Genomic DNA, 18,412 nt, shown 5'->3' on the forward strand with positions numbered 1-18,412 from the left:
AAATACTGGTTTTCAACGTGTCTTACGTAAACGATGACTGCTGTAAATTAGGCTTTATATAAACAACAGGTGTTCCTGTATGTCTTGTATGCAAAAATATTTATATTTCCTTGAAAATGTTTGATTTATTCTATTGATTTATTTGATTTATTCTGATTTATATGTTTGTTTTATTTATTGAAGATTTATGCTGTCTGGATAGGCTGACAAAAAAAAAACACATTTTTCAAAAACATTACCCCTAACTTTTGAACGGTAGAGAAAATATATAGTGTCTATAATATATCGCAATAGTAAAATGCAACTATGTGTCTCGTAAATAGGGACATTATATATTGTGTATAGTTCACCCAAAATTACTCAAAAAAAATTCAAGTGTACAGAGTTTTAGTGTAAATACTAGATAATTATATGTAAAACTGAATATGAAAGTAGAAATATGAAAGTAGTATTATGCAATGGGGGAATATTTGTGGGTCCTGATAATGTCAAATGTCTTGTTTCCAGTAAAAAGTGGCCTGTTATTTTAAATATATCTAGTCAGTGACCGAGTGCAAGGCCTATATTCGTCTATTCTTCTGTATTCAGCTTCAGAATCATGAATATTTTAACTCTGGTGTCACCCTTGTCCTGTGAATTGGGTCACCAGCACCAAGCCTATTCATTTCCATCCCAATGTAATCCCACATTTAGCATTTTAATCAACAGGACATTTTTTGTTAACTTTTTACCATATGTCTCTCAATAATATATCAGGAGTTCCGTATCGTGATATGTATCGAATCGTGAGGGTATTGCAACGAGCAACTGATTCTCTTTGTAAAAATTTGTTATTTCTATAGATTATGGAGTGAAATATGACTGAATTGAGTTTTTGTGGGTTTCATCCATTTATACTTTAATTAGCATTTTGTCAATATTCATAACCAGTTGAATAGTTTAGTAAATCCTGCCCACACGCTTTAAATAAACACAGAAGAGAGGAACAAGCAATAATACAGCAGACAGCAGATGTTTAATGCTTGTATGTTTGTACAGCTAACATTTCATTGAAGCACTGTGTAGAACTGGTAGACAAAAATAAAGGCACCACGCACAAGACAAACAGGCAACCCATTATGTACAACATAAAAAATATATAACTTTCATAATCTTTGGGACTATATGTACAAGGTTTAAAAATATGTATTTACAAACACTCAAAGCGTTTTCATGAGAATTTGATGTAAAAAACAGAAGTGCTCCCGACGGTTGTGTGTGTGCTGCTCAGCGTCTGATGGCAGGGCTGGCGAGGAGCCCCAGGATGCTGGACAGACAGTGGAGCTTCTCTTTCACCAGCTCTGGTAACTTTTCATTCTCTTTATACCTGAGAGGAAACAGACAGCGTGAGGATTCAGAACATTCTCAGACACAACATGCAATCACAAACAGACCTCATGCTTTTGAGAAATGTCCCTGGCCTTATTATGCAAGTTACATGTGTTGCAAATGCAGTAATTGTTCTTGAATCATTTTCTTTAGATTTTTTTCTATAGGACAAGCTTTACCTGGTGATTTTTCCATCAGGGGAAGTAAAAGTGATGCAAGAGACGCCAACTTGCACCATCAGCTGGGATCCGTCATTAAACTGAACCCATACCTCACCACTTGTTAGCTAAACAAAAACAAAAATATATCAATGCTTCAATGCTAATACTATAAATTACATAAGCAAACTTATAAATGTAAAGTTAATTATAAATTATTATGTTTGTACTGTAGATATCATTTATAAATGTGTAGTATATATATAGTATTATTTATATGCGTAATGGTGTGTGTGTGTGTGTGTGTGTGTGTGTGTGTGTGTGTGTGTGTGTGTGTGTGTGTGTGTGTGTGTGTGTGTGTGTGTGTGTGTGTGTGTGTGTGTGTGTGTTTTACAGGGTTATTATTGTTAAACTAAAACCATAAAAAACATTTTCATTACTTGAAATAAAATAAAATATAAGGAAGCAACTATATTTCTCCTTTTCATTTAGTTTAAATAGAAATACTAAAATGAAATAAAAATAAATCTTAAAACTACATTAACATTACAGAAAAAATTTAACTGACAAATTCTTTAATATTAAAAGGAAAACAGAAAATATAAACATTAAATCCAATTCAAAATATTGACAAACTATAATAGTATAAATTATAATAAATAACGCTGGAATGACAAGGATAATAAATACATTGAAATAATAAAATTATTCCTACTACTACTACTACTACTACTAATAATAATCATAATAATAATAATAATAAATACATTATTAATAAATTCAAACAACTAAATAAACCTAAATACATACAGTACCACTCAAAAACTTGCAGACAGTATGAAAATTGTAAATAATAATAATAATAAAAAGTATAAAGCCTTAAATTAATCTTTATATGTCCAAACTATCCAGTCAAACACTTTACCTGAGAGGCCCAGCCAATGTTGGGCACAAAAATGGACTTGAGCACCTTTCCTGTGTTAATGGTGCGTTCATCTTTGCCTGATTGAGGCGAGCTGCCTTTAGCCACACTTGCTGTGGTGAAGTCCGATCCTGTGTAGGAAATCATCTATGCGTGAAGAAGACAAATGAGTTACTGTCAATGGAATATTTCATTTCATAGAGGGACGCACTCAGAAATGAATAGATGAGCTCGGAGATGATATGCATGCATGACTTACTGACGGTGTGATGTGGGGGGGCTGGGGCGGACTCAAGCGCACCTGAGCCACCTCTGCAGGAGCTGCTGGGCTGGAGCCAGAGGAACACTGAGGCTGAGAGGCTGGAGAAGCTGGATTGGTGGGTCTCCTGGTGGAGCATATGACAACCAGTGTGAGACACATCTCATGTATGACATTTATTGCTTGCTTTGTTTCAAAACAGAGATCCAATTGTTTCAACTATTGCATTTTCTTTTTGGTTAAATTCGCTTTCACAAAGCAGCTTTTCAAAGTGTACCAAAATGTGTTTATGCAAGTCGCATTTGAGTAAAGCTGTCCTCCTATTGGTCAGTTTCCTCTGTGTCATCCATGAAGATGGATGTAAATGCGGTTCGAGCGGAAATTGAGGCTTTGTCTGTACAGGTTTCTTGCAATATATGGAGAAGAGCATTCACACATTTCAATATGAAGAGGCGCTCTTTGGTTTTCGACTGTGATATCTAATGTGCTCACAGAATCAGACACTGCTGCTTTGGTAACACTTTACAGTAAGGTTCATTAGTTAACATTAGTTATCTACATTAGTTAACATGAACTAATAACTGCACTTATAAATCATTTATTTATCTTTGTTAATTTTAATTTCAACTTTTACTAATGCATTGGTTTAGCCTGGTTAAAACCAGACCATTCTCAGTAGTAACCGAGTTATGGTCTGGCAAAGCTTCATAGACAAATCATTTCCAAAGGGGCGTCACCAACGGACGTCGCTCAAATGCCTCTGGGCGCAATTGGATAGACCTAAAACCAATCAGAGCGGTGAAGGAGCAAGCTGGTATCAGACTTTTGCTGAATCCAGTCGGTAAGACAGCGATAACATCTTTTTTAGATATGAAGGCTTCGAGTGTTGTTCTTTGCTCGGGTTTTAACGAAAAGGAAAAGTTTAAATCGCTTAAAACAGACGCGATAGCTGATTCGAACGAGTTATGTTCCACAGCGGCATCCATCTTTGTAATGTACAAAATCTGCTTCACCGTCGTCATCGTGTAAAGCCCGCACCTGATTGGTGCCGTGATTTCGACAGATTAGAAATGGGCTTGAATGGGCTCTTTGCCAGACTAATCTAAATTTGCCGGAAGTTGTCTGGGTTTTCCCAGGCTAGCATTGGTTCGCTGGGTTGGATTGTTTTCTCACCTCAAACAAACTGCGCCAGAGTTATTAGTCTTTAATCAGGCCGAGCTCACCTTGTTCAGGCGAACTCGGTGCAATTGTTTTGGTGCAGATACAAGCACAATTGCCATGTTCATACATGCCTAAATACACCAAACTGAGGGATAAAACACGGCAGATTTGAAAAATAAATAAATGCTCCAAACGAGCCAGGTGTAAAAACACCCTTAAATCTAAACCAATAGCATAGGTCTAGTTTTAATTAGCTGGTGACAGTTTGACGGTATAAACACAAGCCTCACCTGCCAATAGTGATGGGAAAGAATGCAGTGTTTTTAGCGCTGCGCTGCTCCTCAGCAGTAATTGCCGCTTCCAAAGACAGACACATTCGATGCCCCTAAGGAAAACACAAACAAACAAGCTTTGAATCTTGGTCAGCATTATAACTGTAGCGAGCAGCACAACCAGACATCTGAGAATCCTAAAATAAATATGAAAGCTTTAAACATGCCAAGTGCAAGAAGCAGTAATGCATTACCTCCTCAGAGAGCTCCATGTAGAGTCTGCACTCAGGACTCAGGACACTCAGCCCAACATCACCCTTCACTGTATACGATTTCCCGCTCTTCTCCACCACACGCACCTGTTCGCTCGTCTTATGAGTTTTTGCACCTAACAGATGGAAAGAATCCTTAACCCTAAATCGGATACACACTGCACTGCACTACACACAGTTCATTCTACCGAATCATCTGTGCAGCTCACCATCGTAGAAGCACACCTCCAGGTCTGCATTAGGAGTGTTCTCCATCAACATGCACTTGGCAAACTTCGTGAACAAGGTGACTTTGGGGGTCTTTGATTTCACCAACTGCACAAACTTCATGGCATACTGATACTTCTTCCAGTATTTTTCTGCAGGCAAACAGAGTTAAATAACTATGAATAATACAAAAATACATCTTGCTTTTTAAAGACTTCTCGTCAAGTCTTGAATAAGTTACTGTACCTGGTAAATCCTCATAGCTGCAGATGAGAATGTCTTCAGGTGGTGAGGGCGGGTGGTCCAGCACAGGGAAGCCTTTACCTTCATTGGGCTGGTACACTGTAACCTAAAGAGTGTAAAAATACAAGAGCACAGGAATTAGAGATTTACACATGTTGATAATGGACACAATTGTTCACATTTCTGGAGTGTAAGTAGTCATAATTGGGTAATCTTCTATATTGGTAAACGGGAGATAGCAGCAAATATAATTTTTGTATTTCTATTTGAGTTTCCCCGACTGATTGTGTTGGTAAGAAGAGAGAAAGATGTAAAATATGCAGTCCCGCCCTCAGCCTTTGCTTTAGAAACACCCTCCCAGCAGGGTTCATTCATTTTTGTCATTTACTGACAAGGTAATATAACATTACAGGGAGTGCAGAATTATTAGGCACGTTGATTTTCTGATCATATTTTTTTTCCAGGCACATTTGACCAATTCCAAACCACAGTAATCCTAATAACTACTATTGATTTAGTATTTAATAATGTATAAGTGATATATAATTGTTCATGAAGGCTGGAAATTAAAATCACCTTATATTCAGGTGTGCAGAATTATTAGGCATGTTTTCTTTTACAGATAAATTGAGCCAAAAAAGAGATTTAACTCAGACTGAAAAGTCAAAAAGTATTAAATGCCCATGAGAAGGATGCAATACTAATGCAATACTAGACATTGCAGTTAAGGCCTGACCATTGGACAGTGAAATGCTCGTTGGGTCAGCAGGGTCAGACAAAAACATGTGGCGGAGAAAAGACACCTGTTAACTGCAAAAGAATTAAGAATTAAGGTGAAGAATTAAGGGTGAAACCATCAGGAACCCTTTAGTCTCCAGCGCCACCATTTTCCAGAGCTGCAACCTACCTGGAGTCTCCAGAAGTGCAAGGTGTCAGGATCTCAGAGACTTAAGTTAGGTAAAGAATCCTAAAAAATGACCCCCACTAGATAAGAATCACAAGCTGAAGTGTTGTAAAATACATGAAGAAGGTTTTTTTATAGGCTTTATGGACAGATAGGTTGAGAATGACTCTTGAAGGACCAGCACCACATCCTCTAGTACCACTGTTTGAAGAATTCATCTTCCAGAATCTGGCAGTACGTTTTGGGAGTTCATTTTAGTCCATCCTGAAGTCCGTTTTGCAGAGATGGACTAAAAATGAACTCCCAAAACGTACTGCCAGATTCTGGAAGATGAATTCTTGCACTTCTGGAGACTCCAGGTAGGTTGCAGCTCTGGAAAATGGTGGCGCTGGAGACTAAAGGGTTCCTGATGGTTTCACCCTTAATTCTTAATTCTTTTGCAGTTAACAGGTGTCTTTTCTTCACCACATGTTTTTGTCTGACCCTGCTGACCCAACGAGCATTTCACTGTCCAATGGTCATGCCTTAACTGCAATGTCTAGTATTGCATTAGTATTGCATCCTTCTCATGGGCATTTAATACTTTTTGACTTTTCAGTCTGAGTTAAATCTCTTTTTTGGCTCAATTTATCTGTAAAAGAAAACATGCCTAATAATTCTGCACACCTGAATATAAGGTGATTTTCATTTCCAGCCTTCATGAACAATTATATATCACTTATACATTATTAAATACTAAATCAATAGTAGTTATTAGGATTACTGTGGTTTGGAATTGGTCAAATGTGCCTGGAAAAAAAATATGATCAGAAAATCAACGTGCCTAATAATTCTGCACTCCTTGTATAAGTGTATTACATTTTTAAAAAATGTAAATATGAAAAACTTTACTAGATGTTTCTTGCTATGTTGATCTGTGAAAAGGGTGCATTGTTTCCCAACGAATAGAATCGCGATTTTTTTTGTTCCAAACAGAGAAGAAAGATTATCCATGGTTATGAACAGACAACTAAACAAAATAACACATAATTTGTTAGCGGTTCTGACAAAATTTGAATTGGTGCAGCTTATTTAAAATGTTTAAAACAAGATCAGTCCATCCATCTCTAATGTTAATTGCCTTTCTGAAAGTGTTTGATTCGTCCCGTAACTTCCCCACATTAATTACACTGTATTACATTAATTATTGATTCTCTAGTCCCTCACCATGGATCCGTCACAGGATATCCTAAGTACTTCTTTGACTCTCTCCTGAGCTCCTTGTCCTTTCAGCAGCTCCATACACACCTCTCCAGAATCCAGGATACTGACCTAAAGAAATACACGTTGTCACATAATGTTGTTCTGAATGAGCAATTCTAACTTACAACTTCTCTCCAATGCTCCAACTCAAAGTAAAATGAAACACACAACCATGTAACATTAACATCACAACATTCTGTAAAGCTGCTTTGAAACAGTGTGTTTTGTGAAAAGCACTATACTGATAAACTGGACTTGAGTTGTACCCATTATAGTAGATAACTCACCACAGCATTTTTGGTCTTTTGTCTGATGGGCTTGAGTCTGGAAGCACAAAGCGGAGGGAAGCTCTTCGTAGGACACGCCTTCTCTTTCTTCTCTGCGTTTGCTTTGCCTTTGGAAAGGGGTGGACCCAGAAACTGTGGATCTGAGTAGCCCTGAGGTTCTGACATGTGACCTGATCCAAACCCATCTTCCCTGTAGGGCCCTGGATTGTTGTGGGGGAAAAGGTTGGGTAGCTGCTGAGAATGAGGGCCGCTGGGCTTGTCGCTGCAGGAGGATTGTGTCCCGATGGGCCCTCGTCCAGAGTGAAAACTCCCACTGCTGCTGTGACTGCTCAAGTCTGCTGGCCTCTTGAACAGTCCTAAAAGTAAAAATGTTTTAAGAGTTAAAATGTCTCAATATGCAAAGCTTTTAAAATAAAAAAACTTAATCTTCATTTACACACGTCCTTCTAAAGCTGTGATGGGACAAAAAAGATGTTTTGCAGAATGTTCATACTGCTCTTTTCCATACAATCATTAAAGCAATCTACATGTCTCAAGCATTATATTCAAGTCTTCTGAAGCTTAATGATAGCTTTGAGTAAATGCAGCGCAAAATTAACACCACGAACCATACATTCGTATTATGCTAAATGAGAAGCTTGGACATTCTACAGAATATTTCCTTTTATATTATACAGAAAAACGAACTAAAAATACTGTAGCTAAACAAACTAATATAAAGCAAGATATACATTTTTCAGAATTTGCTCACTTGTTGGGTAAAACAGTAGATTCAGTAAATTCTTATTTCTTATATTTTTTCATGTGTGTGGTAAACGATGACAAAATCTATACTGGACTAAATACATCACTCATCAGTCGCCTTCAACTGGTACAAAACGCAGCCGCTCGTCTTCTCTCTAATAGATCGAAACGGTCACACATCACCCCTGTCCTCCGCTCGCTTCACTGGCTTCCAGTGCAGTTTAGGGTGGAGTATAAAATTCTGTTGTTTGTGTTTAAGGCCATCCATGGTTTGGCCCCAGTATACCTCACTGATCTAGTAAAAACATATCAGCCAGCCAGAACACTCCGTTCCTCTGATCATATTTCTCTGGTTACCCCAACATACAGGTATAAAAAGTTTGGAGGCCGGTCATTTAGTGTTCAAGGACCAAAGTTGTGGAATGCACTCCCTGTGCACCTCCGAAACATCACGGTGCTGAGTGTTTTCAAAACTCATCTGAAAACACACTTTTTTTTAATCAAGCTTTTGACTCTTAGTGCTGGACTTGCTTGGTTGGACTTGTTTTTATGTTGTCGTTTGATGCTTGTTTTGGAAAGCGCTTTGTGCACCTTTTGGCTGCTGTAAGGCGCTATATAAATAAAAATTGATTGATTGATTGATTGAAAATTGTAACTTTTTGCTGAGATATTTCTTCTAAAATTATAACAAAAATTTTTAGCTGGGATGATACCATCGTTGCTGAACCAGGCCTGTGATTGAGAATCCGGCATCTGTGGTCTCATTGAATGGGTGGATGTAGAAAAAGATGATCCTGGACTGAGAATAGAGAGGAACAAAAAACGAAGCAAAAAAGCAGTAAGTATAAAATAGATCATGTAATAATGCAGAAATGCAAACATGCTTTGCACGCCTCTTACTTTGCAGGCTGTTTTACAGGTGGAGAGGGAAGTCGCCCATGCTCAGAGTAGCCATGGTGAACGTTTCTGTAACCGGAGCTTGGTGGAAACGACCGACCGGACCCTGATAGCATCTCTTCCGAGTGGCATCTCTCCAGCTCTGCCTCCTGTGGAGTGCGGCTATATCCAGCACCGGATCGATCTGATGAATGAGCCCGTCTCAAGTAACGAGAATGAGGCCTTCCACTGTCAGCACCCAGGGGAACTCTCCCAATACCCATCCTGGATAAATCATCTTGAAAATTTGGCTGCCAATCTTGCCCACTCTTAAAACTGGAGCTGGTGGAGTGATGGGAGTGGCTGGGGATAGGCGCCATGCGATTGGGTAAGGGCTGTCCAATCATCTTCCTGGTTTTCCTCTGTAGCCGGCTACTGCTGCTGCTGCTATTGGTGGCGTTGGAGGCTGTGGATATGGTGGCTATACCACTGTCTATGGAGCCTCCGTCACTGCTCCCAGAGTCTTTGCTTGCGGTGGGCCCCGTTAGAGTCATAAACGGGTGGTCCAGCACTGCGGAGAGACTGGGCCTGACTGCAGGGTTCTTTTGCAACAGCTGCTGAATCAGGTCCTGCGCTTCTGCTGATATGTGAGTGGGCATCTGGTAGTCTCCCAGAACCACTTTATTGAGGGTGTGTTTCACAGTGTCCGTGTCAAAGGGAGGTCTGCCCGTGAGAAAGGCGTAGAACATGCAGCCCAGTGACCAAACGTCCGACTCCAGGCCATGAGCGCTGCGTGTAGCCACCTCAGGAGAAATGTAGTTCGGTGTGCCACACATGGTGAAGTGTTTTTCGCTGGGAAGTTTAAGTTGTGTTGCCAAACCAAAGTCTCCGATTTTAATGTTCATGCTGGTGGTGAGCAGGAGATTCGATAAGGTCAGGTCCCTGTGCATGATCCCATGAGTGTGGAGGTACAGCATTCCCTTTACGATCTGATGCATGAAGTGCCTCGCTGTTGATAACACAAAACACAAAAATCAACAAAGAATGAAAACAGTGTTCAGAGGCAGGAGATTTTTTTTACTAACAGAAACTGATTGATCAATTAAATGTATTAATTATGAATTATTATGTTTCAGGAAGTTTATGTTCTGTAATAAAAAAAATATTAATATTTTAGTTACTGATTGTGTTTTTAGCATTTCACTTTATATTAGCATACTCACTTTAATTATTTTAAAATATTAACATTATTTTTTACATTTGAATGCTTTCAATACTTTTTGCTTTAATCAAAAGAAACCTTTGATACTTGTATATTAATCTAACCATATGAATCAGCATTAAAAGAAGTTTTGTTACTTATGTTATGAAAATGTTATTAAAAGTGATCAAGCTCTTATTCATGCATATCCTTTTAAACCATTCAAAAAAAAAAAAAATAATAATAATAATTATTAAAATTAAATATATATATATATATATATATATATATATATATATATATATATATATATATATATATATATATATATATATATATATATATATATATATATATATATATATATATATATATATATAGCAGCCCCCACTGATTTTAAAACGGAATTACACGCAAAAATATTTTTAACATTAAACCGTGTAATGTATCAATATGAAGAACTTACCCTCCTCCTCTGTAAAAGGTTGTTTCCTCTCCTTCAGGTAGCGGCTCATCTCCCCATTGTGACACATCTCCAGAACCAGGTACACATAATTACTGTCCTCAAAGTAATTGTACAGCTTGTGAGAAGGAAAAAAAGAGAACTGGTCAATATTTACTTTTTGGATGGCAGTTTGCTTCAAGTAATATTGCAAATGCACAATAATGTCATATTACACCAAAGCTGCATCATCATTCATGCACTTGCTGCGTATAGTTCCTTCTTCAGTCCAGATCTATATTTCACATTGCTGCTAGTTACAAACATGCATGCAAAAATCTGTATTATAATATTCATTACTCCATAATCTTCCATTATCAAATAATTTGTTTTTGATCTTCTCATATCTATTATGCAGTCAGGGCTTCCACGTTTTTTGTCCAAATTGCGTTTTGCAATTATTTTTATTAAATAAAGAATTATGTGTCCAAATGTGTTCAACAAGACCCTCACAAAGACAAATCTCTCTCTAGCCTACTGGTTCTCAATGCATCAAAACAACTAAAACAACTACCGTACAAATCAAGGCATTTCTTATTTCTTTTTATTCAACCCTCTTTTTTATTGAAGAGTTCCCAAATGTCTTGAAAAACCTATGAGGCAGCTTAATTTTAAGTTAGAAAAATAAGATGTTATTAATTTACATTATAACTACATGGGCAGTTTTATAATGAAGATACATTTTTCTAGTCATGCCAAGCTCTAAAAATATGTACATTTATTAAACATTTTCCAAAAAATCACTGAGACACGAACGACTGGAAAATTCCTGTAAAATTATGGGTAAAACGAGTGGGAACCTTGAAGAATATTAAGCTTTTAATACTTCAGCAATCCTGAAGGATAAAAAAAATAGGATTCGGACAGCCGTGTGTACACTCGTTATTGCGGTGCATTGTGGGATTGAATGAGTGCACTCAATAATGTCCACTATGGTTTCGGACACCACTACAAATGACTGTCCCCTCAAATAATGCCCTGTTTAAGGTTATAGGAGGTGATTTTGAATTCAGCCTAGGAGCTTTTCTGGCCTTCAAATGATGTTGTGGACAAAAGGGAATCACCACTGCAGCCGATGAAACATCCTGAGCAAAACAACACTTATTTCCACTATAAATATTTCCATTATTTTTCTGTGACATTTTAGGATTTTAATGACCCGTATAAAACTATGCAAATCTTTTTCTCCATTTAAAAGTCAAATATGAATTCTAATCTAACATGAGCAGTAAGGTAAGGTCTGCGATGAGAGTTTCGCACTCACCTCCAGAACTGACGGATGCTTTAACCGACACTGAATCTCCACCTCATTAATGACTCTCTGCACCATGCCAGCTTTGTGCATGGCCTTCTTGTCAATCTGCAAGCACACATGGGGCACAGTGAACGGTTTAGAACAGATGCTGCACAACCACAATCACACTTTGGGGAATTCAACAGAAAAGCATGTTCTTACCATTTTGATTGCCACTTCCAAGCCTGTGTTTACAGATTTCGCTCTGTAGACACATGCAAAAGAGCCTTTACCCAACAAGGTGAGAACCTTGAAGTCCTGAAGCATAAAGAGGAATTATTTGAATTAGACAGGAGAATAACACACAGATCAAATGAGATCATTTCAAGAGCCTGTGTGTCCCATGAGATCGATCTCATCCCTTTGAGAGTTTCCGTGCCCCTAAACCTCTGAATGACATCCCCATGGAAACTTGTTTCCACCACAGAATAAAAAAAAAAATTGTAAAAGACTCTCACAATTGCAGAAATCGCACAATTTTGACTTTTTTCCCCCTCACACAACTGCAAGGTATAAACGTGACTTCTTTTTTTTTAAATTTTGAGTGTACATCTCACAATTTAGACTTTTTCTCAGAATTTTTAAGCTTATATCTTATAATATATATTTTTCTCAGAATTTTAAAGTACATCTTTTTTATCTGAATTTTAAGATTTACAACTCACAATTTTGACTTTTTTCCACAGAGTTTTAAAGTTTATATCTTATAATTATGACTTTTTAATTGAGGTTTCATTTAGCAGTTTTGACTTTTTTTTCTTTTATTTTGAGTGTACATCTCACAACTTTTACTTTTTTCTCAGAATTTTAAAGTACATTTTTTTATCTGAATTTTAAGATTTACAACTCACAATTTTGACTTTTTCCCCCAGAATTTTAAAGTATATATATTATAATTATGACTTTTTAATTGAGGTTTCATTCAGCAATTTTGACTTTTTTCTCAGAATTTTAAAGTACATATTTTTTATCTGAATTTTAAGATTTACTACTCACAATTTTGACTTTTTTCCCCAGAATTTTAAAGTATATATCTTATAATTATGACTTTTTAATTGAGGTTTCATTTAGCAATTTTGACTTTTTTCTCAGAATTTTAAAGTACATATTTTTTTATCTGAATTTTAAGATTTACAACTCACAATTTTGACTTTTTTCCCCAGAATTTTAAAGTAAATTTTTTTATCTGAATTTTAGGATTTACAACTCACAATTTTGAATTTTCCCCCCAGAATTTTTAAGTATATATCTTATAATTATGACTCTTTAATTGAGGTTTCATTCAGCAATTTTGACTTTTTTCTCAGAATTTTAAAGTTTTTTTTCCACCCCAGAATAGCAAAATAAAATATGTATTTTTTTATCTCACAAATACAGACCATCCCCCTAGTTAACATAAAGTAATTCTGACTTTTTCCTCATAATTGGGAGTTTATATCTCCCAATTCAGATTATTTTTCCTCAGAAATGCTACAGGAAAAATAAATTGTCGCAAAGACTTTTTTTTTTCGCCTTGGGGGAAACAAGCTTCCATAAAAACCTCCTACCTCGATTCTAAGATCCATAGATGATGCGAAAATTCTGTCCTCATGTGGATCTTTTCCTTTAGTAGTCAAATTTAACAGGAATGAATGAATCACTTCCAACATGTTTCATGAAGTGTTTCGACCACGGGTCAAGCTGACAACAAACAACACAAAAGCAGCTCGTTGCGCGCACTGAGCGATGTTTGTTGACGCGTCAGTAGTTAAGGTACCTGCATCTGACACTGACATCTGTTCATCTCTCTCCCGCTCTCCTCCCGCGACTCTACCTGACACTGACGCTACCGCACGTCGCCTAGCAACAGTCTCCATGCTCCTAATTCCCAAAACACCTTTGCTGCACTTAAAATTTACCGCAGATGGACGAACAGAAGGCGCGATCCAGACGGCAGTGTAACCGTGTCCGGATACATACGAATATTTTATAGCAAATTTTATGAATTGAAGTTGTCACTGCTTATTTAATGCGTTTCAATAGTTTTCCACACTTGAAAGAACAAAAGCAAAACAAACCAAAGTAAAAAAACAACAAAGGGATATTTTAAGCTCATTTTGGGAGCTTAAAATATACACACAATCCACATAATAAAGCAATCTGTCGGGTTGCATGGCTGCGAGCAGCGGCCGCGCTACTTACCTCAATTTTATCACCGATTGAGACGCTCATTTTCACTTCATTATGTCTTCAGTCCGACGATTCGGTGATTGTATCCAAAATATCCTTATTTTTCCGTGAATGTGAGGTGTTTTGACTTGAGCATGACGCATAAAAATGCATTTAATCGATATATTTGTATTCCCCTCCAAAATGTTTGCAATTCCTCCATTTTGAAAAGTCCGCCCGTTAGAACACGTAATGACGTCATCGACGTCGCTGCGCAAATCGACCAATCGGTGATCAGGTTAGAGCACAACACACAGAACTAGACAAGAGTCTGTCAAAATAAAAGTCCTAAAACAACTCAAAAGAAACCCTTTACTTTTTGTAATACTGATCTCACAATAACAAACATCGAAAAACCAAAAGCTTATAAAAACAATACAAATGTAAAGCTTTTCAAATGTATGTAACTGCCCTAAATATGATATAGCAGTTTTTATCCCAGAATTATTTATTTATTTTACAAATATGTTCATTTTATATTTTAGTTATCTGTTTTTACATACTCTGAACTGTACCACAATGACTTATATTTGCTTTGTACTTTTTGCATTGTACTTGAACTAAGTCCTAAATATATAAAAAATCCTACATTACTATGTTCACGATATGAAGTTTTTAGTAGCTATGAATAATATGTATTTATTTATTTTATGATTTAATTATTACATTTTAATCAACTCACTAACACCATTTTGTTATTGTGCATCAATATAAAAATGTTTTGTGACTCATTAATTACTCCAACAAGTAATACAAAGTGAGCAAACATCTCTTTTTTTTTGAAGAAAAAACAAAACTTCAATAAGACTGCAAGTTTGTAAATGAGGAAAACAATTTGTATATCCTTTGATACTTATTTAAATTTAAATTAATACAATGCATTAAAATATATATATAATAAGTTCTATATGTGCGTCTAACACTTAACACTAACACAGATTTTACGACTATAGAATTACACTTAAAACTTCTCATATAAACTGGCACAATGATTTAGATGGCAACAAAAGCATTCAGTCATAAAGGCATGTTTTATTATTTGTGATCATTAAACCTCAAGACTTGATATGGGACTGCATGAAAACTGGGAAAAAAGGTAATGACCGGCTCTGTACATTCTACTTTCATATGACACTACGGAGCTGAAAGCATTGCAATGTCAACCATAGGAGTGTACTTCTACCTAAGCACCCATAAATTCAAATTACTAAAATAATATTTACAGGCTCTAAACAACACATCCTTTGGAAATCGATATTTTAAATACAAATATAAACCATATATTTATATGTATTGCATACATATTTGCTTGTTTCCCCTCAATCTTAGCGATTGATCGAATAGTATTTTGATTCATGTTCCCATAACAAGTTACCATAGATATGATTCACCTCAAAAATGCCTTTGGCTCTCCCAGAATGCAAGTATCACATTGTTTTAGGGATAGCTTTTTGTTAAGAGCGGCAGCATCATTTCAGCTATTGAACTACATCTATTCTATATGATCCTATCATGGATGTCCAATCCCGGATTGAGTTTTGAATACAGCTGCAACATTCAAAGGGCAGCCTGATCCGATCCCTTAATAGGTACAAGAGAAAAACCAACAGAGGAGCAGACTTCAACAAACAGATGCACAAATACAGCCAACTGAGTGGTGTACACAAAGAGAATGGTTCCAGCTATTGGTTCAGTGTATGTTGAAAAGGTTTAATAGTGGCTTGAGTGAGAATGGCAGCAGAATCAGATGGTTGAGTGTGGAAGAGCTCAGTCCACCTCCATCTCTCCAGATGGAGGCTTCGTCTGCTGATTGCCTTTGCTGTCAGCACCTTGCTGTGCTGCGGGGCCGTTATGTGCCCCGTTGTTTCTGTCTCCCTCCTCTACGGGCTCCTCGGTTTTGGGTTTGGGTCGGCTGACGATAGGATTGCAAACTTCCTCTAGCTCCTGCAATTCAACACAGAGCAGATAGATTCAATTTATTGAATTATGCAGTAGGTTAGAGTATTGTCAGCCAACCTGCCAATGACAAGTTGAGGCCATATTTTGCCTCATAATAAAAAAATTAAATACAAAAAAGTTTTTTTGCATTGTGACATTATTTTCCTAAGTTTAGGAATTTTAAGTTTTAAGATTAAGTTCATTACCGTAATGTAAAAAATCGAATTCTCATTATTCTAATGCAAAATATATACAATATTTAATTATAGTAGAAAACAGAACTAGACAGAGTCTGTCAAAATAAAAGTCCTATATTACTTTGTTCACACCAAGCCTGTAGCACAGAAGAAACTGAAGCCTCCGCGCCTCGATCGCCCCTAGGTGGTTGGTCCCAGTATAGCTCATAACCCCCCGCCCCCTCCGTGTTTTCTAATGGACGTGAGACAAACTAAACAATCAAATTACACTTCAAATAATTTTTTTCGAAATTTGGCTTCTGTCGTTTTTATCACAATGATTTCATTTCAAGTGTTCGTTTTTTAAATAAGGTTGGTTTTAGTTAGTTATTTGATGCTATAAAAACGGGGGGTGTGACATCATGATTGACAGCTGAGATTGATGGCTTCTCTGAGTGAAGTCATCAATGAAGCACCAACTGACTTTTTTGGGAGGAGATTGGAGCTTTAGCTTTAATTTCTACATTTCCATAACTGTTTATTTCACCCCAACATAATGAATGGTTCTGCATCTGTGAGAGTGTGGGTGGGCTTTTGATACCACTACTGCGCAGACTCTGTCCCGCGGTCACAACTGCGCAGACTCGGTCCCGAGATCACTACTGCGCAGACTCTGTCCCGAGATCACTACTGCGCAGACTCGGCCCCGAGATCACTACTGCGCAGACTTGGTCCCGAGATCACTACTGCGCAGACTCGGCCCCGAGATCACAATTGCGCAGACTCGGCCCCGAGATCACTATTGCGCAGACTCGGTCCTGAGGTCACTACTGCACAGACTCGGCCCCGAGATCACAACTGCGCAGACTCGGCCCCGAGATCACTATTGCGCAGACTCCGGTCCCGAGATCACTACTGCGCAGACTCTGTCCCGAGATCACAACTGCACAGACTCGGCCCCGAGATCACAACTGCGCAGACTCGGCCCCGAGATCACTATTGCGCAGACTCGGTCCCGAGGTTACTACTGCCCAGACTCGGCCCCGAGATCACTACTGCGCAGACTCTGCCCCGAGATCACTACTGCGCAGACTTGGCCCCGAGGTCACTACTGCGCAGACTCGGTCCCGAGGTCACTACTGCCCAGACTCGGCCCCGAGATCACTATTGCGCAGACTCTGTCCCGAGGTCACTACTGCCCAGACTCTGCCCCGAGATCACTACTGCGCAGACTTGGCCCCGAGGTCACTACTGCGCAGACTCGGTCCCGAGGTCACTACTGCGCAGACTCGGTCCCGAGGTCACTACTGCCCAGACTCGGCCCCGAGATCACTATTGCGCAGACTCTGTCCCGAGGTCACTACTGCCCAGACTCTGCCCCGAGATCACTACTGCGCAGACTTGGCCCCGAGGTCACTACTGCGCAGACTCGGTCCCGAGGTCACTACTGCCCAGACTCGGCCCCGAGATCACTATTGCGCAGACTCTGTCCCGAGGTCACTACTGCCCAGACTCTGTCCCGCGGTCACAACTGCGCAGACTCGGTCCCGAGATCACTACTGCGCAGACTCTGTCCCGAGGTCACTACTGCCCAGACTCTGCCCCGAGATCACTACTGCGCAGACTTGGCCCCGAGGTCACTACTGCGCAGACTCGGTCCCGAGGTCACTACTGCCCAGACTCGGCCCCGAGATCACTATTGCGCAGACTCGGTCCCGAGCTCACTACTGCGCAGACTCTGTCCCGCGGTCACAACTGCGCAGACTCGGTCCCGAGATCACTACTGCGCAGACTCGGTCCCGAGGTCACTACTGCGCAGACTCGGTCCCAAGATCACTACTGCACAGACTCGGTTCCGAGATCACAATTGCGCAGACTCGGCCCCGAGATCACTATTGCGCAGACTCGGTCCTGAGGTCACTACTGCACAGACTCGGCCCCGAGATCACAACTGCGCAGACTCGGCCCCGAGATCACTATTGCGCAGACTCCGGTCCCGAGATCACTACTGCGCAGACTCTGTCCCGAGATCACAACTGCACAGACTCGGCCCCGAGATCACAACTGCGCAGACTCGGCCCCGAGATCACTATTGCGCAGACTCCGGTCCCGAGATCACTACTGCGCAGACTCGGTCCCGAGATCACTACTGCGCAGACTCCGGTCCCGAGATCACTA

At 38.9% G+C, this 18,412-nt stretch overlaps 2 protein-coding genes across 3 annotated transcripts in view; both read right to left on the reverse strand.

The window, feature by feature from the left end:
* Positions 1-996: 996 nt before the first annotated feature.
* On the reverse strand, positions 997-14,302 carry plk4 (polo-like kinase 4). The gene is made up of 16 exons (XM_079833797.1): positions 14,094-14,302; positions 12,075-12,170; positions 11,883-11,978; positions 10,583-10,697; positions 8,940-9,924; positions 8,753-8,838; positions 7,296-7,651; positions 6,973-7,077; positions 4,866-4,968; positions 4,622-4,771; positions 4,395-4,528; positions 4,159-4,253; positions 2,708-2,834; positions 2,452-2,595; positions 1,548-1,654; positions 997-1,366 (listed from the first exon to the last, which is right to left on the reverse strand). The coding sequence occupies exons 1-16, from the start codon at positions 14,121-14,123 to the stop codon at positions 1,267-1,269; spliced, it is 2,829 nt and encodes a 942-aa protein (XP_079689923.1). The 5' UTR covers positions 14,124-14,302; the 3' UTR covers positions 997-1,266.
* Positions 14,303-15,134: 832 nt separating this feature from the next.
* Positions 15,135-18,412, reverse strand: part of hspa4l (heat shock protein 4 like) — a 30,648-nt gene continuing 27,370 nt past the window's right edge. The window contains exons 19-20 of one of the 2 annotated variants that reach the window (XR_013817779.1): positions 15,496-16,064; positions 15,135-15,181 (exon numbers count right to left, since the gene is read on the reverse strand). Coding sequence is in view for 1 of the 2 variants with exons in the window: in XM_079833421.1 (XP_079689547.1) it covers positions 15,888-16,064 (177 nt within the window). In the remaining variant the exon portion in view is untranslated. Of the gene's footprint in view, positions 16,065-18,412 lie in introns of both variants that reach the window. The other variant, XM_079833421.1, reaches the window with a different exon arrangement.

Source organism: Gobio gobio, assembly GCF_949357685.1.
Source record: "Gobio gobio genome assembly, chromosome: 13".
NCBI classification, from domain to species: Eukaryota; Metazoa; Chordata; class Actinopteri; order Cypriniformes; family Gobionidae; genus Gobio; species Gobio gobio.